General features: G+C 49.2%; 1 protein-coding gene across 1 annotated transcript in view; it reads right to left on the reverse strand.

The window, feature by feature from the left end:
• Window positions 1-23,479, reverse strand: part of CASQ2 (calsequestrin 2) — a 247,467-nt gene that overhangs the window by 45,885 nt on the left and 178,103 nt on the right. Inside the window, exon 7 of the mRNA XM_078656366.1 lies at window positions 22,309-22,354. Coding sequence (XP_078512492.1) covers window positions 22,309-22,354 — 46 coding nt within the window. The remainder of the gene's footprint in view (window positions 1-22,308; window positions 22,355-23,479) is intronic.

Below are 23,479 nucleotides of genomic sequence, written 5' to 3' on the forward strand. Positions count from 1 at the left end.
AAGAAAGGAACGGCTAGCGGGCTAGTACCGGGAAGAAAGGTAGGACTAGCGGGCTAGTATCTGGAAGAAAGGAATGGCTAGCGGGCTAGTATCTGGAAGAACGGAATGGCTAGCAGCTTAGTATCTGGAAGAAAGGTAGGACTAGTGGGCTAGTATCTGGAAGAAAGGTAGGACTAGTGTGCTAGTTTCTGGAAGAAAGGAATGGCTAGCGGGCTATTATTTGGACGAAAGGAAGGACTAGCGGGCTAGTTTCTGGAAGAAAGGAATGGCTAGCGGGCTATTATTTGGACGAAAGGAAGGACTAGCGGGCTAGTTTCTGGAAGAAAGATTGGGCTAGCGGGCCAGTATCTATATGGGTGAAAGGTAAGGCTAGAGGGAAGAAAGAAACGGCTAGCGGGCTAGTATCTGGAAGAAAGGTAGGGCTAGCGGGAAGAAAGGTGGAGCTGGCGGGTTAGTATCTGGAAGAAAGGTAGGACTAGCGGGCTAGTATCTGGAAGAAAGGTACAGCTAGTGGGCTAGTATCTGGAAGAAAGGTAGGGCTAGAAGGAAGAAAGGTAGGGCTAGTGGGAAGAAAGGTAGGGCTAGCGGGCTAATATCTGGAAGAAAGGTAGGACTAGCGGGCTAGTATCTGGAAGAAAGGTACGGCTAGCAGGCTAGTATATGGAAGAAAGGTAGGGCTAGTGGGTAGAAAGATAGGGCTAGCGGGCTAGTATCTGGAGGAAAGGTAGGACTAGTGGACTGGTACCTGGAAGAAAGGTAGGGCTAGTGGGCTAGTATTGGGAAGAAAGGTAGGACAATCGGGCTAGTATCTGGAAGAAAGGTAGGACGAGTGGGCTAGTACCTGGAAGAAAGGAAGGGCTAGCGGGAAGAAAGGTAGGACTAGCGGGAAGAAAGGTAGGGTTAGCGGGCTAGTATCTGGAAGAAAGGTAGGACTAGCAGGCTAGTATCGGGAAGAAAGGTAGGACTGGTGGGCTAGTATCGGGAAGAAAGGTAGGACTAGCGGGCTAGTATCTGGAAGAAAGGTAGGACTAGCGGGCTAGTACCTGGAAGAAAGGTAAGACTAGTGGGCTAGTTTCTGGAAGAAAGGAATAAGGAATGGCTAGCGGGCTAGTATCGGTAAGAAAGGTAGGGCTAGTGTGCTAGTATCTGGAAGAAAGGAATGGCTATCGGGCTAGTATCTGGACGAAAGGAAGGACTAGTGGGCTAGTATCTGGAAGAAAGGTAGGGCTAGCGGGCTAGTATCTGGAAGAAAGGTACGAGTAGCTGGCTAGTATCTGGAAGAAAGGTAGGGCTAGCGGGTAGAAAGGTAGGGCTAGCAGGCTAGTATCTGGAAGAAAGGTAAGACTAGTGGGCTAGTATCTGGAAGAAAGGTAAGACTAGTGGGCTGGTACCTGGAAGAAAGGAAGCGCTAGCGGGAAGAAAGGTAGGGCTAGCGGGCTAGTATTGGGATGGAAGGAAGGACAAGCTGGCTAGTATCTGGAAGAAAGGTAGGACTAGCGGGAAGAAAGGTAGGGCTAGTGGGATTTAAAGGTAGGGTTAGCGGGCTAGTATCTGGAAGAAAGGTAGGACTAGCAGGCTAGCATCTGGAAGAAAGGAAGGGCTAGCGGGAAGAAAGGTAGGGCCAGCGGGAAGAAAGGTAGGGTTAGCGGGCCAGTATATGGAAGAAAGGTAAGGCTAGCGGGAAGAAAGGAACAGCTAGCGGGGTAGTATCGTGAAGAAAGGTGGTGCTAGCAGGCTAGTATCTTGAGGAAAGGTACAGCTAGTGGGCTACTATCTATATGGAAGAAAGGTATGGCTAGCGGACTAGTATCTGGAAGAAAGGTAAGGCTAGCAGGCTAGCATCTGGAAGAAAGGTACGGCTAGTGGGCTAGTATAGGGAAAAAAGGTAGGACTAGTGGGCTAGTATCTGTAAGAAAGATAGGACTAGCGTGTTACTATCTGGAAGAAAGGTAGGATTAGCGGGCTAGTATCGGTAAGAAAGGTAGGGCTAGCGTGCTAGTATCGATAAGAAAGGTAGGGCGAACGGGTTAGTATCTCGAAGAAAGGTAGGGCTAGCGGGCTAGTATCGGTAAGAACGGTAGGTATAGCAGGCCAGTATCTGGAAGAAAGGTAGAGCTAGCAGGTTAGTATCTGGAAGAATGGCTAGCGGGCTAGTATCTGGAAAAAAGGAATGGCATAGTGGGCTAGTATCTGGAAGAAAGGTAGGACTAGGGGCTAGTATCTATATGGCTTTAAGGTAGGGCAAGCGGGAAGAAAGGAATGGCTAGCAGGCTAGTATCTATATGGAAGAAAGGTAGGACTAGTGGAAAGAATGGTAGAGCTAGCGGGCTAGTATCGGGAAGAAAGGAAGGGCTAGCCGGCTAGTATCTGGAAGAAAGGAACGGCTAGCGGGCTAGTACCTGGAAGAAAGGTAGGACTAGCGGGCTAGTATCTGGAAGAAAGGAATGGCTAGCGGGCTAGTATCTGGAAGAACGGAATGGCTAGCGGGCTAGTATCTGGAAGAAAGGTAGGACTAGCGGGCTAGTATCTGGAAGAAAGGAATGGCTAGCGGTTTAGTATCCGGAAGAAAGGTAGGACTAGTGGGCTAGTATCTGGAAGAAAGGTAGGACTAGTGTGCTAGTTTCTGGAAGAAAGGAATGGCTAGCGGGCTATTATCTGGACGAAAGGAAGGACTAGCGGGCTAGTTTCTGGAAGAAAGATTGGGCTAGCGGGCCAGTATCTATATGGGTGAAAGGTAAGGCTAGAGGGAAGAAAGAAACGGCTAGCGGGCTAGTATCTGGAAGAAAGGTAGGGCTAGCGGGAAGAAAGGTTGAGCTGGCGGGTTGGTATCTGGAAGAAAGGTAGGACTAGCGGGCTAGTGTCTGGAAGAAAGGTAGAGCTAGTGGGCTAGTATCTGGAAGAAAGGTAGGGCAAGAAGGAAGAAAGGTAGGGCTAGCGGGAAGAAAGGTAGGGCTAGCGGGCTAGTATCTGGAAGAAAGGTAGGGCTAGCGGGTAGAAAGATAGGGCTAGCGGGCTAGTATCTGGAGGAAAGTTAGGACTAGTGGACTGGTACCTGGAAGAAAGGTAGGGCTAGTGGGCTAGTATTGGGAAGAAAGGTAGGACAAGCGGGCTAGTATCTGGAAGAAAGGTAGGACGAGTGGGCTAGTACCTGGAAGAAAGGAAGGGCTAGCGGGAAGAAAGGTAGGACTAGCGGGAAAAAAGGTAGGGTTAGCGGGCTAGTATCTGGAAGAAAGGTAGGACTAGCAGGCTAGTATCTGGAAGAAAGGTAGGACTGGTGGCCTAGTATCGGGAAGTAAGGTAGGACTGGCGGGCTAGTATCTGGAAGAAAGGTAGGACTAGTGGGCTAGTATCTGGAAGAAAGGAATGGCTATCGGGCTAGTATCTGGACGAAAGGAAGGACTAGCGGGCTAGTATCTGGAAGAAAGATAGGGCTAGCGGGCTAGCATCTATATGGGTGAAAGGTAAGGCTAGCAGGAAGAAAGGAAAGGCTAGCGGGCTAGTATCTGGAAGAAAGGTAGGGCTAGCGGGAAGAAAGGTTGAGCTAGCGGGCTAGTATCTGGAAGAAAGGTAGTACCAGAGGGCTAGTATCTGGAAGAAAGGTACAGCTAGCGGGCTAGTATATCTGGAAGAAAGGTAGGACAAGTGGGCTAGTACCTTAAAGAAAGGAAGGGCTAGCGGGAAGAAAGGTAGGACTAGCGGGAAGAAAGGTAGGGTTAGCGGGCTAGTATCTGAAAGAAAGGTAGGACTAGCAGGCTAGTATCTGGAAGAAAGGTAGGACTGGTGGGCTAGTATTGGGAAGAAAGGTAGGACTAGCGGGCTAGTATCTGAAAGAAAGGTAGGACTAGCGGGCTAGTACCTGGAAGAAAGGTAAGACTAGTGGGCTAGTTTCTGGAAGAAAGGAATAAGGAATGGCTAGCGGGCTAGTATTGGTAAGAAAGGTAGGGCTAGTGGGCTAGTACCTGAAAGAAAGGAATGGCTATCGGGCTAGTATCTGGACGAAAGGAAGGACTAGCGGGCTTGTATCTGGAAGAAAGATAGGGCTAGTGGGCTAGCATCTATATGGGTGAAAGGTAAGGCTAGCAGGAAGAAAGGAAAGGCTAGCGGGCTAGTATCTGGAAGAAAGGTAGGGCTAGCGGGAAGAAAGGTTGAGCTAGCGGGCTACTAACTGGAAGAAAGGTAGGACCAGCGAGCTAGTATCTGGAAGAAAGGTACAGCTAGCGGGCTAGTATCTGTAAGAAAGGTAGGGCTAGAAGGAAGAAAGCTAGGGCTAGCGGGAATAAAGGTAGGGTTAGCGGGATAATATCTGGAAGAAAGGTAGGACTAGTGGGCTAGTATCTTGAAGAAAGGTACGGCTAGCGGGCTAGTATCTGGAAGAAATGTAGGGCTAGCGGGAAGAAAGGTAGGGCTAGCGGGCTAGTATCTAGAAGAAAGGTAGGACTAGTGGGCTGGAACCTGGAAGAAAGGTAGGGCTAGCGAGCTACTATCTGGAAGAAAGGTAGGGCTAGCGGGCTAGTATCTATATGGGTGAAAGGTAGGGCTAGCAGGAAGAAAGAAACGGCTAGCGGGCTAGTATCTATATGGAAGAAAGGTAGGACTAGTGGAAAGAATGGTAGGGCTAGCAAGCTAGTATCAGGAAGAGAGGTAGGGCTAGCGGGCTAGTATCTGGAAGAAAGGAACGGCTAGTGGGCTAGTACCTAGAAGAAAGCTAGGACTAGCGGGCTAGTATCCGGAAGAAGGTAGGACAAGCGGGCTAGTATTGAGAAGAAAGGTAGGACAAGCAGGCTAGTACCTGGAAGAAAGGAAGGGCTAGCGGGACGAAAGGTAAGGTTAGCGGGCTAGTATCTGGAAGAAAGGTAGGACTAGCGGGCCTGTATCTAGAAGAAAGGTAGGACAAGTGGGCTAGTATCAGGAAGAAAGGTAGGACTAGCGGGCTAGTATCTGGAAGAAAGGTAGGACGGACTAGCGGGCTAGTATCGGGAAGAAAGGTAGGATTAGCGGGCGAGTCTCAGGAAGAAAGGTAGGGCTAGCGGGCTAGTATCTGGAAGAAAGGAACGGCTAGTGGGCTAGTACCTAGAAGAAAGCTAGGACTAGCGGGCTAGTATCTGGAAGAAAGGAATGGCTAGCGGGCTAGTATCTGGAAGAAAGGTAGGACTAGCGGGCTAGTATCTGGAGGAAAGGAATCGCTAGCGGGCTAGTATCTGGAAGAAAGGTAGGACTAGTGGGCTAGTATCTGGAAGAAAGGAAGGACTAGTGTGCTAATATCTGGAAGAAAGGAATGGCTAGCGGGCTAGTATCTGGACGAAAGGAAGCACTAGCGGGCTAGTATCTGAAAGAAAGATAGGGCTAGCGGGCTAGTATCTATATGTGTGAAAGGTAAGGCTAGCGGGAAGAAAGGAACGGCTAGCGGACTAGTATCTGGAAGAAAGGAAGGGCTAGCGGGCTAGTATCCAGAAGAAAGGTAGGACTAGTGGGCTGGAACCTGGAAGAAAGGTAGGGCTAGCGGGCTAGTATTGAAAAGAAATGTAGGACGAGCGGGCTAGCCTCCGGAAGAAGGTAGGACAAGCGGGCTAGTATTGAGAAGAAAGGTAGGACAAGCAGGCTAGTACTTGGAAGAAAGGAAGGGCAAGCGGGACGAAAGGTAGGGTTAGCGGGCTAGTATCTGGAAGAAAGGTAGGACTAGCGGGCTAGTATCTAGAAGAAAGGTAGGACAAATGGGCTAGTATCAGGAAGAAAGGTAGGACTAGCGGGCTAGTATCTGGAAGAAAGGTAGGACGGACTAGCGGGCTAGTATCGGGAAGAAAGGTAGGATTAGCGGGTGAGTCTCAGGAAGAAAGGTAGGGCTAGTGGGCTAGTATCGGTAAGAAAGGCAGGGCTAGCAGGTTAGTATCTCGAAGAAAGGTAGGACTAGTGGGTTAGTATCTGGAAAAAAGGAATGGCTAGTGGGCTAGTATCTGGAAGAAAGGTAGGACTAGTGGGCTACTATCTGGAAGAAAGGTAGGGCTAGCGGGCTAGTATCTATATGGGTGAAAGGTAGGGCTAGCAGGAAGAAAGAAACGGCTAGCGGGCTAGTATCTATATGGAAAAAAGGTAGGACTAGTGGAAAGAACGGTAGGGCTAGCAGGCTAGTATCGGGAAGAAAGGTAGGGCTAGCGGGCTAGTATCTGGAAGAAAGGAACGGCTAGTGGGCTAGTACCTAGAAGAAAGGTAGGACTAGCGGGCTATTATCTGGAAGAAAGGAATGGCTAGCGGGCTAGTATCTGGAAGAAAGGTATGACTAGCGGGCTAGTATCTGGAGGAAAGGAATGGCTAGCGGGCTAGTATCTGGAAGAAAGGTAGGACTAGTGGGCTAGTATCTGGAAGAAAGGAAGGACTAGTGTGCTAATATCTGGAAGAAAGGAATGGCTAGCGGGCTAGTATCTGGAAGAAAGGTAGGACAAGTGGGCTAGTATCTGGAAGAAAGGAATGGCTAGCGGGCTAGTATCTGGACGAAAGGAAGGACTAGCGGGCTAGTATCTGGAAGAAAGATAGGGCTAGCGGGCTAGCATCTATATGTGTGAAAGGTAAGGCTAGCGGGAAGAAAGGAACGGCTAGCGGACTAGTATCTTGAAGAAAGGAAGGGTTAGCGGGAAGAAAGGTTGAGCTAGCGGGCTAGCATCTGGAAGAAAGGTAGGGCTAGAAGGAAGAAAGTTAGGGCTAGCGGGAAGAAAGGTAGGGCTAGCGGGCTAATATCTGGAAGAAAGGTAGGACTAGCGGGCTAGTATCTGGAAGAAAGGTACGACTAGCGGGCTAGTATTGGGAAGAAAGGAATGGCTAGCGGGCTAGTATCTGGAAGAAAGGTAGGACTAGCGGGCTAGTATCCGGGAGAAAGGTAGGGCTAGCGGGTAGAAAGGTTGGGTTAGCGGGCTAGTATTGGGAAGAAAGGTAGGACTAGCAGGCTAGTATCTGGAAGAAAGGTGGAGCTAGTGGGCTGGTACCTGAAAGAAAGGTAGGGTTAGCGAGCTAGTATTGGGAAGAAAGTAATGGCTAGCAGGCTAGTATCTGAAAGAAAGGTAGGACTAGCAGTCTAGTATCTGGAAAAAAAGCAATGGCTAGCTGGCTAGTGCCTGGAAAAAAGGAAGGGCTAGCGGGATGAAAGGTAGGGCTAGCGGGAAGAAAGGTAGGGCTAGCGGGAAGAAAGGTAGGGTTAGCGGGCTAGTGTCTGGAAGAAAGGTAGGACTAGCGGACTAGTATCTGGAAGAAAGGTAGAACTAGCAAGCTAGTATCTGGAAGAAAGGTAGGACTAGTGGACTAGTATCTGGAAGAAAGGTAGGGGTGCGGGCTATTACCTGTATGGAAGAAAGGTTCAGCTAACGGGCTAGTACCTGGAAGAAAGGTAGGACTAGTGGGCTAGTATCTGGAAGAAAGGTAGGACTAGTGGGCTAGTATCTGGAAGAAAGGTAGGGCTAGTGGGCTAATATCTGGAAGAAAGGTAGGGCTAGTGGGCTAGTATCTGGAAGAAAGGTAGGGCTAGCGGGCTAGTACCTATATGGAAGAAAGGACGCCAACACTCCTTCGCCCCCACTGGGCCGTCCTCACATCCCATGTCCCTTGCACACAGGCATATGGGACACGTCCTATACACTCATCTCACAGATCTCACATGAACACTTCGAGTCCCTGGCATAGAAATTCATACCTCTACTAGCAGAGGCAGGGCAGACTCAATACACACACAAAAGATGTCAACGCACACATAGTTAACACACACACACACCTGCTCTCTCACGCACATTCAGTAGTTTTACTATACCCATAGTAACATCCTTGCCTCACACACAGTATTAGCGGGCGAGTCTCAGGAAGAAAGGTAGGGCTAGTGGGCTAGTATCGGTAAGAAAGGCAGGGCTAGCAGGTTAGTATCTCGAAGAAAGGTAGGACTAGTGGGTTAGTATCTGGAAAAAAGGAATGGCTAGTGGGCTAGTATCTGGAAGAAAGGTAGGACTAGTGGGCTACTATCTGGAAGAAAGGTAGGGCTAGCGGGCTGGTATCTATATGGGTGAAAGGTAGGGCTAGCAGGAAGAAAGAAACGGCTAGCGGGCTAGTATCTATATGGAAAAAAGGTAGGACTAGTGGAAAGAATGGTAGTGCTAGCAGGCTAGTATCGGGAAGAAAGGTAGGGCTAGCGGGCTAGTATCTGGAAGAAAGGAACAGCTAGTGGGCTAGTACCTAGAAGAAAGGTAGGACTAGCGGGCTAGTATCTGGAAGAAAGGAATGGCTAGCGGGCTAGTATCTGGAAGAAAGGTATGACTAGTGGGCTAGTATCTGGAAGAAAGGAAGGACTAGTGTGCTAATATCTGGAAGAAAGGAATGGCTAGCGGGCTAGTATCTGGAAGAAAGGTAGGACAAGTGGGCTAGTATCTGGAAGAAAGGAATGGCTAGCGGGCTAGTATCTGGACCAAAGGAAGGACTAGCGGGCTAGTATCTGGAAGAAAGATAGGGCTAGCGGGCTAGTATCTATATGTGTGAAAGGTAAGGCTAGCGGGAAGAAAGGAACGGCTAGCGGACTAGTATCTTAAAGAAAGGAAGGGTTAGCGGGAAGAAAGGTTGAGCTAGCGGGCTAGTATCTGGAAGAAAGGTAGGGCTAGAAGGAAGAAAGTTAGGGCTAGCGGGAAGAAAGGTAGGGCTAGCGGGCTAATATCTGGAAGAAAGGTAGGACTAGCGGGCTAGTATCTGGAAAAAAGGTACGGCTAGCGGGCTAGTATTGGGAAGAAAGGAATGGCTAGCAGGCTAGTATCTGGAAGAAAGGTAGGACTAGCGGGCTAGTATCCGGGAGAAAGGTAGGGCTAGCGGGTAGAAAGGTTGGGTTAGCGGGCTAGTATCTGGAAGAAAGGAACGGCTAGTGGGCTAGTACCTAGAAGAAAGGTAGGACTAGCGGGCTAGTATCTGGAAGAAAGGAATGGCTAGCGGGCTAGTATCTGGAAGAAAGGTATGACTAGCGGGCTAGTATCTGGAGGAAAGGAATGGCTAGCGGGCTAGTATCTGGAAGAAAGGTAGGACTAGTGGGCTAGTATCTGGAAGAAAGGAAGGACTAGTGCGCTAATATCTGGAAGAAAGGAATGGCTAGCGGGCTAGTATCTGGAAGAAAGGTAGGACAAGTGGGCTAGTATCTGGAAGAAAGGAATGGCTAGCGGGCTAGTATCTGGACGAAAGATAGGGCTAGCGGGCTAGTATCTATATGTGTGAAAGGTAAGGCTAGCGGGAAGAAAGGAACGGCTAGCGGACTAGTATCTTGAAGAAAGGAATGGTTAGCGGGAAGAAAGGTTGAGCTAGCGGGCTAGTATCTGGAAGAAAGGTAGGGCTAGAACGAAGAAAGTTAGGGCTAGCGGGATGAAAGGTAGGGCTAGCGGGCTAATATCTGGAAGAAAGGTAGGACTAGCGGGCTAGTATCTGGAAGAAAGGTACGACTAGCGGGCTAGTATCTGGATGAAAGGAAGGACTGGCGGGCTAGTATCTGGAAGAAAGATAGGGCTAGCGGGCTAGTATCTATATGTGTGAAAGGTAAGGCTAGCGGGAAGAAAGGAACGGCTAGCGGACTAGTATCTTGAAGAAAGGAAGGGTTAGCGGGAAGAAAGGTTGAGCTAGCGGGCTAGTATCTGGAAGAAAGGTAAGGCTAGAAGGAAGAAAGTTAGGGCTAGCGGGAAGAAAGGAATGGCTAGCGGGCTAGTATCTGGAAGAAAGGTAGGACTAGCGGGCTAGTATCCGGGAGAAAGGTAGGGCTAGCGGGTAGAAAGGTTGGGTTAGCGGGCTAGCATCTGGAAGAAAGGTAGGGCTAGAAGGAAGAAAGTTAGGGCTAGCGGGAAGAAAGGTAGGGCTAGCGGGCTAATATCTGGAAGAAAGGTAGGACTAGCGGGCTAGTATCTGGAAGAAAGGTACGACTAGCGGGCTAGTATTGGGAAGAAAGGAATGGCTAGCGGGCTAGTATCTGGAAGAAAGGTAGGACTAGCGGGCTAGTATCCGGGAGAAAGGTAGGGCTAGCGGGTAGAAAGGTTGGGTTAGCGGGCTAGTATTGGGAAGAAAGGTAGGACTAGCAGGCTAGTATCTGGAAGAAAGGTGGAGCTAGTGGGCTGGTACCTGAAAGAAAGGTAGGGTTAGCGAGCTAGTATTGGGAAGAAAGTAATGGCTAGCAGGCTAGTATCTGAAAGAAAGGTAGGACTAGCAGTCTAGTATCTGGAAAAAAAGCAATGGCTAGCTGGCTAGTGCCTGGAAAAAAGGAAGGGCTAGCGGGATGAAAGGTAGGGCTAGCGGGAAGAAAGGTAGGGCTAGCGGGAAGAAAGGTAGGGTTAGCGGGCTAGTGTCTGGAAGAAAGGTAGGACTAGCGGACTAGTATCTGGAAGAAAGGTAGAACTAGCAAGCTAGTATCTGGAAGAAAGGTAGGACTAGTGGACTAGTATCTGGAAGAAAGGTAGGGGTGCGGGCTATTACCTGTATGGAAGAAAGGTTCAGCTAACGGGCTAGTACCTGGAAGAAAGGTAGGACTAGTGGGCTAGTATCTGGAAGAAAGGTAGGACTAGCGGGCTAGTATCTGGAAGAAAGGAATGGCTAGCGGGCTAGTATCTGGAAGAAAGGTATGACTAGTGGGCTAGTATCTGGAAGAAAGGAAGGACTAGTGTGCTAATATCTGGAAGAAAGGAATGGCTAGCGGGCTAGTATCTGGAAGAAAGGTAGGACAAGTGGGCTAGTATCTGGAAGAAAGGAATGGCTAGCGGGCTAGTATCTGGACCAAAGGAAGGACTAGCGGGCTAGTATCTGGAAGAAAGATAGGGCTAGCGGGCTAGTATCTATATGTGTGAAAGGTAAGGCTAGCGGGAAGAAAGGAACGGCTAGCGGACTAGTATCTTAAAGAAAGGAAGGGTTAGCGGGAAGAAAGGTTGAGCTAGCGGGCTAGTATCTGGAAGAAAGGTAGGGCTAGAAGGAAGAAAGTTAGGGCTAGCGGGAAGAAAGGTAGGGCTAGCGGGCTAATATCTGGAAGAAAGGTAGGACTAGCGGGCTAGTATCTGGAAAAAAGGTACGGCTAGCGGGCTAGTATTGGGAAGAAAGGAATGGCTAGCAGGCTAGTATCTGGAAGAAAGGTAGGACTAGCGGGCTAGTATCCGGGAGAAAGGTAGGGCTAGCGGGTAGAAAGGTTGGGTTAGCGGGCTAGTATCTGGAAGAAAGGAACGGCTAGTGGGCTAGTACCTAGAAGAAAGGTAGGACTAGCGGGCTAGTATCTGGAAGAAAGGAATGGCTAGCGGGCTAGTATCTGGAAGAAAGGTATGACTAGCGGGCTAGTATCTGGAGGAAAGGAATGGCTAGCGGGCTAGTATCTGGAAGAAAGGTAGGACTAGTGGGCTAGTATCTGGAAGAAAGGAAGGACTAGTGCGCTAATATCTGGAAGAAAGGAATGGCTAGCGGGCTAGTATCTGGAAGAAAGGTAGGACAAGTGGGCTAGTATCTGGAAGAAAGGAATGGCTAGCGGGCTAGTATCTGGACGAAAGATAGGGCTAGCGGGCTAGTATCTATATGTGTGAAAGGTAAGGCTAGCGGGAAGAAAGGAACGGCTAGCGGACTAGTATCTTGAAGAAAGGAATGGTTAGCGGGAAGAAAGGTTGAGCTAGCGGGCTAGTATCTGGAAGAAAGGTAGGGCTAGAACGAAGAAAGTTAGGGCTAGCGGGATGAAAGGTAGGGCTAGCGGGCTAATATCTGGAAGAAAGGTAGGACTAGCGGGCTAGTATCTGGAAGAAAGGTACGACTAGCGGGCTAGTATCTGGATGAAAGGAAGGACTGGCGGGCTAGTATCTGGAAGAAAGATAGGGCTAGCGGGCTAGTATCTATATGTGTGAAAGGTAAGGCTAGCGGGAAGAAAGGAACGGCTAGCGGACTAGTATCTTGAAGAAAGGAAGGGTTAGCGGGAAGAAAGGTTGAGCTAGCGGGCTAGTATCTGGAAGAAAGGTAAGGCTAGAAGGAAGAAAGTTAGGGCTAGCGGGAAGAAAGGAATGGCTAGCGGGCTAGTATCTGGAAGAAAGGTAGGACTAGCGGGCTAGTATCCGGGAGAAAGGTAGGGCTAGCGGGTAGAAAGGTTGGGTTAGCGCGCTAGTATTGGGAAGAAAGGTAGGACTAGCAGGCTAGTATCTGGAAGAAAGGTGGAGCTAGTGGGCTGGTACCTGAAAGAAAGGTAGGGTTAGCGAGCTAGTATTGGGAAGAAAGTAATGGCTAGCAGGCTAGTATCTGAAAGAAAGGTAGGACTAGCAGGCGAGTATCTGGAAAAAAAGCAATGGCTAGCTGGCTAGTGCCTGGAAAAAAGGAAGGGCTAGCGGGATGAAAGGTAGGGCTAGCGGGAAGAAAGGTAGGGCTAGCGGGAAGAAAGGTAGGGTTAGCGGGCTAGTGTCTGGAAGAAAGGTAGGACTAGCGGACTAGTATCTGGAAGAAAGGTAGGACTAGCAAGCTAGTATCTGGAAGAAAGGTAGGACTAGTGGACTAGTATCTGGAAGAAAGGTAGGGGTGCGGGCTATTACCTGTATGGAAGAAAGGTTCAGCTAACGGGCTAGTACCTGGAAGAAAGGTAGGACTAGTGGGCTAGTATCTGGAAGAAAGGTAGGACTAGTGGGCTAGTATCTGGAAGAAAGGTAGGGCTAGTGGGCTAGTATCTGGAAGAAAGGTAGGGGTGCGGGCTATTACCTGTATGGAAGAAAGGTTCAGCTAGCGGACTAGTATCTGGAAGAAAGGTAGGACTAGTGGGCTAGTATCTGGAAGAAAGGTAGGACTAGTGGACTAGTATCTGGAAGAAAGGTAGGGGTGCGGGCTATTACCTGTATGGAAGAAAGGTTCAGCTAGCGGACTAGTATCTGGAAGAAAGGTAGGACTAGTGGGCTAGTATCTGGAAGAAAGGTAGGACTAGTGGGCTAGTATCTGGAAGAAAGGTAGGGCTAGTGGGCTAGTATCTGGAAGAAAGGTAGGGCTAGTGGGCTAGTATCTGGAAGAAAGGTAGGGCTAGCGGGCTAGTACCTCTATGGAAGAAAGGACGCCAACACTCCTTCGCCCCCACTGGGCCGTCCTCACATCCCATGTCCCTTGCACACAGGCATATGGGACACGTCCTATACACTCATCTCACAGATCTCACATGAACACTTCGAGTCCCTGGCATAGAAATTCATACCTCTACTAGCAGAGGCAGGGCAGACTCAATACACACACAAAAGATGTCAACGCACACATAGTTAACACACACACACACCTGCTCTCTCACGCACATTCAGTAGTTTTACTATACCCATAGTAACATCCTTGCCTCACACACAGTATTAGCGGGCGAGTCTCAGGAAGAAAGGTAGGGCTAGTGGGCTAGTATCGGTAAGAAAGGCAGGGCTAGCAGGTTAGTATCTCGAAGAAAGGTAGGACTAGTGGGTTAGTATCTGGAAAAAAGGAATGGCTAGTGGGCTAGTATCTGGAAGAAAGGTAGGACTAGTGGGCTACTATCTGGAAGAAAGGTAGGGCTAGCGGGCTGGTATCTATATGGGTGAAAGGTAGGGCTAGCAGGAAGAAAGAAACGGCTAGCGGGCTAGTATCTATATGGAAAAAAGGTAGGACTAGTGGAAAGAATGGTAGTGCTAGCAGGCTAGTATCGGGAAGAAAGGTAGGGCTAGCGGGCTAGTATCTGGAAGAAAGGAACAGCTAGTGGGCTAGTACCTAGAAGAAAGGTAGGACTAGCGGGCTAGTATCTGGAAGAAAGGAATGGCTAGCGGGCTAGTATCTGGAAGAAAGGTATGACTAGTGGGCTAGTATCTGGAAGAAAGGAAGGACTAGTGTGCTAATATCTGGAAGAAAGGAATGGCTAGCGGGCTAGTATCTGGAAGAAAGGTAGGACAAGTGGGCTAGTATCTGGAAGAAAGGAATGGCTAGCGGGCTAGTATCTGGACCAAAGGAAGGACTAGCGGGCTAGTATCTGGAAGAAAGATAGGGCTAGCGGGCTAGTATCTATATGTGTGAAAGGTAAGGCTAGCGGGAAGAAAGGAACGGCTAGCGGACTAGTATCTTAAAGAAAGGAAGGGTTAGCGGGAAGAAAGGTTGAGCTAGCGGGCTAGTATCTGGAAGAAAGGTAGGGCTAGAAGGAAGAAAGTTAGGGCTAGCGGGAAGAAAGGTAGGGCTAGCGGGCTAATATCTGGAAGAAAGGTAGGACTAGCGGGCTAGTATCTGGAAAAAAGGTACGGCTAGCGGGCTAGTATTGGGAAGAAAGGAATGGCTAGCAGGCTAGTATCTGGAAGAAAGGTAGGACTAGCGGGCTAGTATCCGGGAGAAAGGTAGGGCTAGCGGGTAGAAAGGTTGGGTTAGCGGGCTAGTATCTGGAAGAAAGGAACGGCTAGTGGGCTAGTACCTAGAAGAAAGGTAGGACTAGCGGGCTAGTATCTGGAAGAAAGGAATGGCTAGCGGGCTAGTATCTGGAAGAAAGGTATGACTAGCGGGCTAGTATCTGGAGGAAAGGAATGGCTAGCGGGCTAGTATCTGGAAGAAAGGTAGGACTAGTGGGCTAGTATCTGGAAGAAAGGAAGGACTAGTGCGCTAATATCTGGAAGAAAGGAATGGCTAGCGGGCTAGTATCTGGAAGAAAGGTAGGACAAGTGGGCTAGTATCTGGAAGAAAGGAATGGCTAGCGGGCTAGTATCTGGACGAAAGATAGGGCTAGCGGGCTAGTATCTATATGTGTGAAAGGTAAGGCTAGCGGGAAGAAAGGAACGGCTAGCGGACTAGTATCTTGAAGAAAGGAATGGTTAGCGGGAAGAAAGGTTGAGCTAGCGGGCTAGTATCTGGAAGAAAGGTAGGGCTAGAACGAAGAAAGTTAGGGCTAGCGGGATGAAAGGTAGGGCTAGCGGGCTAATATCTGGAAGAAAGGTAGGACTAGCGGGCTAGTATCTGGAAGAAAGGTACGACTAGCGGGCTAGTATCTGGATGAAAGGAAGGACTGGCGGGCTAGTATCTGGAAGAAAGATAGGGCTAGCGGGCTAGTATCTATATGTGTGAAAGGTAAGGCTAGCGGGAAGAAAGGAACGGCTAGCGGACTAGTATCTTGAAGAAAGGAAGGGTTAGCGGGAAGAAAGGTTGAGCTAGCGGGCTAGTATCTGGAAGAAAGGTAAGGCTAGAAGGAAGAAAGTTAGGGCTAGCGGGAAGAAAGGAATGGCTAGCGGGCTAGTATCTGGAAGAAAGGTAGGACTAGCGGGCTAGTATCCGGGAGAAAGGTAGGGCTAGCGGGTAGAAAGGTTGGGTTAGCGCGCTAGTATTGGGAAGAAAGGTAGGACTAGCAGGCTAGTGTCTGGAAGAAAGGTGGAGCTAGTGGGCTGGTACCTGAAAGAAAGGTAGGGTTAGCGAGCTAGTATTGGGAAGAAAGTAATGGCTAGCAGGCTAGTATCTGAAAGAAAGGTAGGACTAGCAGGCGAGTATCTGGAAAAAAAGCAATGGCTAGCTGGCTAGTGCCTGGAAAAAAGGAAGGGCTAGCGGGATGAAAGGTAGGGCTAGCGGGAAGAAAGGTAGGGCTAGCGGGAAGAAAGGTAGGGTTAGCGGGCTAGTGTCTGGAAGAAAGGTAGGACTAGCGGACTAGTATCTGGAAGAAAGGTAGGACTAGCAAGCTAGTATCTGGAAGAAAGGTAGGACTAGTGGACTAGTATCTGGAAGAAAGGTAGGGGTGCGGGCTATTACCTGTATGGAAGAAAGGTTCAGCTAACGGGCTAGTACCTGGAAGAAAGGTAGGACTAGTGGGCTAGTATCTGGAAGAAAGGTAGGACTAGTGGGCTAGTATCTGGAAGAAAGGTAGGGCTAGTGGGCTAGTATTGGGAAGAAAGGAATGGCTAGCGGGCTAGTATCTGGAAGAAAGGTAGGACTAGCGGGCTAGTATCCGGGAGAAAGGTAGGGCTAGCGGGTAGAAAGGTTGGGTTAGCGGGCTAGTATTGGGAAGAAAGGTAGGACTAGCAGGCTAATATCTGGAAGAAAGGTGGGACTAGTGGGCTGGTACCTGAAAGAAAGGTAGGGTTAGCGAGCTAGTATTGGGAAGAAAGTAATGGCTAGCAGGCTAGTAGCTGAAAGAAAGGTAGGACTAGCAGGCTAGTATCTGGAAAAAAAGGAATGGCTAGCTGGCTAGTGCCTGGAAAAAAGGAAGGGCTAGCGGGATGAAAGGTAGGGCTAGCGGGAAGAAAGGTAGGGCTAGCGGGAAGAAAGGTAGGGTTAGCGGGCTAGTGTCTGGAAGAAAGGTAGGACTAGCGGACTAGTATCTGGAAGAAAGGTAGAACTAGCAAGCTAGTATCTGGAAGAAAGGTAGGACTAGTGGACTAGTATCTGGAAGAAAGGTAGGGGTGCGGGCTATTACCTGTATGGCAGAAAGGTTCAGCTAACGGGCTAGTATCTGGAAGAAAGGTAGGACTAGTGGGCTAGTATCTGGAAGAAAGGTAGGACTAGTGGACTAGTATCTTGAAGAAAGGTAGGACTAGTGGACTAGTATCTGGAAGAAAGGTAGGGCTAGTGGGCTAGTATTTGGAAAAAAGGTAGGGCTAGTGGGCTAGTATCTGGAAGAAAGGTAGGGCTAGCGGGCTAGTACCTATATGGAAGAAAGGACGCCAACACTCCTTCGCCCCCACTGGGCCGTCCTCACATCCCATGTCCCTTGCACACAGGCATATGGGACACGTCCTATACACTCATCTCACAGATCTCACATGAACGCTTCGAGTCCCTGGCATAGAAATTCATACCTCTACTAGCAGAGGCAGGGCAGACTCAATACACACACAAAAGATGTCAACGCACACATAGTTAACACACACACACACCTGCTCTCTCACGCACATTCAGTAGTTTTACTATACCCATAGTAACATCCTTGCCTCACACACAGTATTAGCGGGCGAGTCTCAGGAAGAAAGGTAGGGCTAGTGGGCTAGTATCGGTAAGAAAGGCAGGGCTAGCAGGTTAGTATCTCGAAGAAAGGTAGGACTAGTGGGTTAGTATCTGGAAAAAAGGAATGGCTAGTGGGCTAGTATCTGGAAGAAAGGTAGGACTAGTGGGCTACTATCTGGAAGAAAGGTAGGGCTAGCGGGCTGGTATCTATATGGGTGAAAGGTAGGGCTAGCAGGAAGAAAGAAAAGGCTAGCGGGCTAGTATCTATATGGAAAAAAGGTAGGACTAGTGGAAAGAATGGTAGGGCTAGCAGGCTAGTATCGGGAAGAAAGGTAGGGCTAGCGGGCTAGTATCTGGAAGAAAGGAACGGCTAGTGGGCTAGTACCTAGAAGAAAGGTAGGACTAGCGGGCTAGTATCTGGAAGAAAGGAATGGCTAGCGGGCTAGTATCTGGAAGAAAGGTATGACTAGTGGGCTAGTATCTGGAAGAAAGGAAGGACTAGTGTGCTAATATCTGGAAGAAAGGAATGGCTAGCGGGCTAGTATCTGGAAGAAAGGTAGGACAAGTGGGCTAGTATCTGGAAGAAAGGAATGGCTAGCGGGCTAGTATCTGGACGAAAGGAAGGACTAGCGGGCTAGTATCTGGAAGAAAGATAGGGCTAGCGGGAAGAAAGGTTGAGCTAGCGGGCTAGTATCTGGAAGAAAGGTAGGGCTAGAAGGAAGAAAGTTAGGACTAGCGGGAAGAAAGGTAGGGCTAGCGGGCTAATATCTGGAAGAAAGGTAGGACTAGCGGGCTAGTATCTGGAAGAAAGGTACGGCTAGCGGGCTAGTATTGGGAAGAAAGGAATGGCTAGCGGGCTAGTATCTGGAAGAAAGGTAGGACTAGCGGGCTAGTATCCGGGAGAAAGGTAGGGCTAGCGGGTAGAAAGGTTGGGTTAGCGGGCTAGTATTGGGAAGAAAGGTAGGACTAGCAGGCTAGTATCTGGAAGAAAGGTGGGACTAGTGGGCTGGTACCTGAAAGAAAGGTAGGGTTAGCGAGCTAGTATTGGGAAGAAAGTAATGGCTAGCAGGCTAGTAGCTGAAAGAAAGGTAGGACTAGCAGGCTAGTATCTGGAAAAAAAGGAATGGCTAGCTGGCTAGTGCCTGGAAAAAAGGAAGGGCTAGCGGGATGAAAGGTAGGGCTAGCGGGAAGAAAGGTAGGGCTAGCGGGAAGAAAGGTAGGGTTAGCGGGCTAGTGTCTGGAAGAAAGGTAGGACTAGCGGACTAGTATCTGGAAGAAAGGTAGAACTAGCAAGCTAGTATCTGGAAGAAAGGTAGGACTAGTGGACTAGTATCTGGAAGAAAGGTAGGGGTGCGGGCTATTACCTGTATGGCAGAAAGGTTCAGCTAACGGGCTAGTATCTGGAAGAAAGGTAGGACTAGTGGACTAGTATCTTGAAGAAAGGTAGGACTAGTGGACTAGTATCTGGAAGAAAGGTAGGGCTAGTGGGCTAGTATTTGGAAAAAAGGTAGGGCTAGTGGGCTAGTATCTGGAAGAAAGGTAGGGCTAGCGGGCTAGTACCTATATGGAAGAAACAACGCCAACACTCCTTCGCCCCCACTGGGCCGTCCTCACATCCCAAGTCCCTTGCACACAGGCATATGGGACACGTCCTATACACTCATCTCACAGATCTCACATGAACGCTTCGAGTCCCTGGCATAGAAATTCATACCTCTACTAGCAGAGGCAGGGCAGACTCAATACACACACAAAAGATGTCAACGCACACATAGTTAACACACACACACACCTGCTCTCTCACGCACATTCAGTAGTTTTACTATACCCATAGTAACATCCTTGCCTCACACACAGTATTAGCGGGCGAGTCTCAGGAAGAAAGGTAGGGCTAGTGGGCTAGTATCGGTAAGAAAGGCAGGGCTAGCAGGTTAGTATCTCGAAGAAAGGTAGGACTAGTGGGTTAGTATCTGGAAAAAAGGAATGGCTAGTGGGCTAGTATCTGGAAGAAAGGTAGGACTAGTGGGCTACTATCTGGAAGAAAGGTAGGGCTAGCGGGCTGGTATCTATATGGGTGAAAGGTAGGGCTAGCAGGAAGAAAGAAACGGCTAGCGGGCTAGTATCTATATGGAAAAAAGGTAGGACTAGTGGAAAGAATGGTAGGGCTAGCAGGCTAGTATCTGAAAGAAAGGTAGGACTAGCAGGCGAGTATCTGGAAAAAAAGCAATGGCTAGCTGGCTAGTGCCTGGAAAAAAGGAAGGGCTAGCGGGATGAAAGGTAGGGCTAGCGGGAAGAAAGGTAGGGCTAGCGGGAAGAAAGGTAGGGTTAGCGGGCTAGTGTCTGGAAGAAAGGTAGGACTAGCGGACTAGTATCTGGAAGAAAGGTAGGACTAGCAAGCTAGTATCTGGAAGAAAGGTAGGACTAGTGGACTAGTATCTGGAAGAAAGGTAGGGGTGCGGGCTATTACCTGTATGGAAGAAAGGTTCAGCTAACGGGCTAGTACCTGGAAGAAAGGTAGGACTAGTGGGCTAGTATCTGGAAGAAAGGTAGGACTAGTGGGCTAGTATCTGGAAGAAAGGTAGGGCTAGTGGGCTAGTATCTGGAAGAAAGGTAGGGCTAGTGGGCTAGTATCTGGAAGAAAGGTAGGGCTAGCGGGCTAGTACCTCTATGGAAGAAAGGACGCCAACACTCCTTCGCCCCCACTGGGCCGTCCTCACATCCCATGTCCCTTGCACACAGGCATATGGGACACGTCCTATACACTCATCTCACAGATCTCACATGAACACTTCGAGTCCCTGGCATAGAAATTCATACCTCTACTAGCAGAGGCAGGGCAGACTCAATACACACACAAAAGATGTCAACGCACACATAGTCAACACACACACACACCTGCTCTCTCACGCACATTCAGTAGTTTTACTATACCCATAGTAACATCCTTGCCTCACACACAGTATTAGCGGGCGAGTCTCAGGAAGAAAGGTAGGGCTAGTGGGCTAGTATCGGTAAGAAAGGCAGGGCTAGCAGGTTAGTATCTCGAAGAAAGGTAGGACTAGTGGGTTAGTATCTGGAAAAAAGGAATGGCTAGTGGGCTAGTATCTGGAAGAAAGGTAGGACTAGTGGGCTACTATCTGGAAGAAAGGTAGGGCTAGCGGGCTGGTATCTATATGGGTGAAAGGTAGGGCTAGCAGGAAGAAAGAAACGGCTAGCGGGCTAGTATCTATATGGAAAAAAGGTAGGACTAGTGGAAAGAATGGTAGTGCTAGCAGGCTAGTATCGGGAAGAAAGGTAGGGCTAGCGGGCTAGTATCTGGAAGAAAGGAACAGCTAGTGGGCTAGTACCTAGAAGAAAGGTAGGACTAGCGGGCTAGTATCTGGAAGAAAGGAATGGCTAGCGGGCTAGTATCTGGAAGAAAGGTATGACTAGTGGGCTAGTATCTGGAAGAAAGGAAGGACTAGTGTGCTAATATCTGGAAGAAAGGAATGGCTAGCGGGCTAGTATCTGGAAGAAAGGTAGGACAAGTGGGCTAGTATCTGGAAGAAAGGAATGGCTAGCGGGCTAGTATCTGGACCAAAGGAAGGACTAGCGGGCTAGTATCTGGAAGAAAGATAGGGCTAGCGGGCTAGTATCTATATGTGTGAAAGGTAAGGCTAGCGGGAAGAAAGGAACGGCTAGCGGACTAGTATCTTAAAGAAAGGAAGGGTTAGCGGGAAGAAAGGTTGAGCTAGCGGGCTAGTATCTGGAAGAAAGGTAGGGCTAGAAGGAAGAAAGTTAGGGCTAGCGGGAAGAAAGGTAGGGCTAGCGGGCTAATATCTGGAAGAAAGGTAGGACTAGCGGGCTAGTATCCGGGAGAAAGGTAGGGCTAGTGGGCTAGTATCTGGAAGAAAGGTAGGACTAGCGGGCTAGTACCTGGAAGAAAGGTAGGACTAGTGGGCTAGTATCTTGAAGAAAGGTAGGACTAGTGGGCTAGTATCTGGAAGAAAGGTAGGGCTAGTGGGCTAGTATCTGGAAGAAAGGTAGGACTAGTGGGCTAGTATCTGGAAGAAAGGTAGGGCTAGTGGGCTAATATCTGGAAGAAAGGTAGGGCTAGTGGGCTAGTATCTGGAAGAAAGGTAGGGCTAGCGGGCTAGTACCTATATGGAAGAAAGGACGCCAACACTCCTTCGCCCCCACTGGGCCGTCCTCACATCCCATGTCCCTTGCACACAGGCATATGGGACACGTCCTATACACTCATCTCACAGATCTCACATGAACACTTCGAGTCCCTGGCATAGAAATTCATACCTCTACTAGCAGAGGCAGGGCAGACTCAATACACACACAAAAGATGTCAACGCACACATAGTTAACACACACACACACCTGCTCTCTCACGCACATTCAGTAGTTTTACTATACCCATAGTAGCATCCTTGCCTCACACACAGAATGCCTCCCCCTTTACTTGTAAGGTTCTCCTTTGCTCACTCAGTGGGACTCGTGCACACTCCAGTCATCACCTGTGCACACACACAGGTGCTCCGAAGAGCCTCGAAGCTGCACAAAGCTCTGAGGAAAAACTCTACACCTGCCTAGAGTCAGACCCTTGCTGATACTGCAGTGTCATGTTAAGAGACACACATAGGGTTGTTGAAATGAAAATGTTTTTTATTATGTTTGCTTGCGCACTATTCTATGTACGTTAGCATTCGCGGCACCATTTTATGTTTGGCCGCCATTTTGACCCAGGATCGAAACTAATCTTTGCTTGTCCGGGGAATGGCTTCTGGTACGTTTTGTTTCTCCAAGGTTGGGCCGTGCTTTGCTAATGAATACACTGTTCTTGTTAGCACACGCCTTTCCCACTAGATAGAGGCCTTCTCCCACTAGACTAGGGGTGGGCATGGGCGGAGCGACCTTGAGCAGGAGATTGAATCGAAACGTATCCTTCTGTACTTCTTCGTGTAGCTGCATCTGCCTGGAAAATTCCATTATGGGTGGGACTTTATTGGTTCTTTAATTGTCCAAAATGTATCGCTTCGTTTGCTGAAGTCAGTCCCTCTGCAGCACCCCTAAGAGACTGGCCAGACCAGGCTCCGCTCGAGTGTATCTGAATAAACAAGTATTGGTTTGTATTCTCTACTGTCTGACTGACTCTTCATTTGTATGGAAGGCTGAGAGGTGGTCGTGAGTGACCTGGGTGACCCTAAGCATGCCACTTCCTTCAGGGGCATGCATGGGCGCACAAACACATACACACACCGCACACTCACTCACTCCCTCTCTTTCTATCTCCTGCTTTCTCTCCCCCCTTCCTTCCTCCCTCCCTGATGGCCACGGGGCTGTATCTGTGCCACAACAGACACGCTCCGCTGCCCCCACACATGGAGTATTACACACACATGGCTGCGGGGGGCGCCTTACCCAGGTCTCGAACATGTCCTCCGGGCGCAGCTTGCGCAGCGTGGATCTGAAACACAGAAGCAGAGGAGGGCGTGGCCAATGAGAAACACACCAGAGAGGCTGATAACCTGTACTGACCGTCAGGAGCTGGGGGCCGTCTGGGGTCACAGCACTGGAAGACAAGGGGGGGGCCACATTCAGTCTTCAGCTGCACTGGGATGCAGAGTGTGAATCACACCGTGGGGTGAACGGCATGTGTTCCTTGCACACACCTGAGTTCCTTGCACGCACCTGCGTTCCTTGCACATATCTTTGTTTCTTGCACACACTGTGTGTTCCTTGCACACACCTGTGTTCCTTGCACACACCTGTTTCTTGCACACACTTGTGTTCCTTGCACACACCTGTGTTTCTTGCACACAATTGTGTTTCTTGCACACACCTGTGTTTCTTGCACCCACCTGTGTTTCTTCCACACACCTTTGTTCCTTTCACACACCTGTGTTTCTTGCACACACCTGTGTTACTTGTACACACTTGTGTTTCTTGCACACAATTATGTTTCTTGCACACACCTGTGTTCCTTGCACACGCCTGTGTTTCTTGCACACACCTGTGTTCCTTTTACACACCAGTGTTTCTTGCACACACCTGTGTTACTTGTACACACTTGTGTTTCTTGCACACAATTATGTTTCATGCACACACCTGTGTTCCTTGCACATGCCTGTGTTTCTTGCACACACCTGTGTTCCTTTCACACACCAGTGTTTCTTGCACACACCTGTGTTCCTTGCACACGTCTGTGTTTCTTGCACACACCTGTGTTCCTTTCACACACCAGTGTTTCTTGCACACACCTGTTTTACTTGTACACACGTGTGTTTCTTGCACACAATTGTGTTTCTTCTTGCACACACCTGTGTTCCTTTCACACACCAGTGTTTCTTGCACACACCTGTGTTACTTGTACACACCAGTGTTTCTTGCACACACCCGTGCAGTGAGGCCTGCACAGCTCCACAGGGAACACTTACTCTTCAAACATCAGACCCCAAATTACAAAGAAAGGGCCAGAATTATCAACACTTTGCAGTGGTACAAAACCACCAAAAGTTACACAAACTGGTGCAAAGTGTTGAGCTGGGCTTTACTTTCCAGCGCTGGAAAGTTGCTTAAAAGTAACTTAAAG

Source organism: Lissotriton helveticus, chromosome 8 (assembly GCF_964261635.1).
Source record: "Lissotriton helveticus chromosome 8, aLisHel1.1, whole genome shotgun sequence".
Lineage (NCBI taxonomy): Eukaryota > Metazoa > Chordata > Amphibia > Caudata > Salamandridae > Lissotriton > Lissotriton helveticus.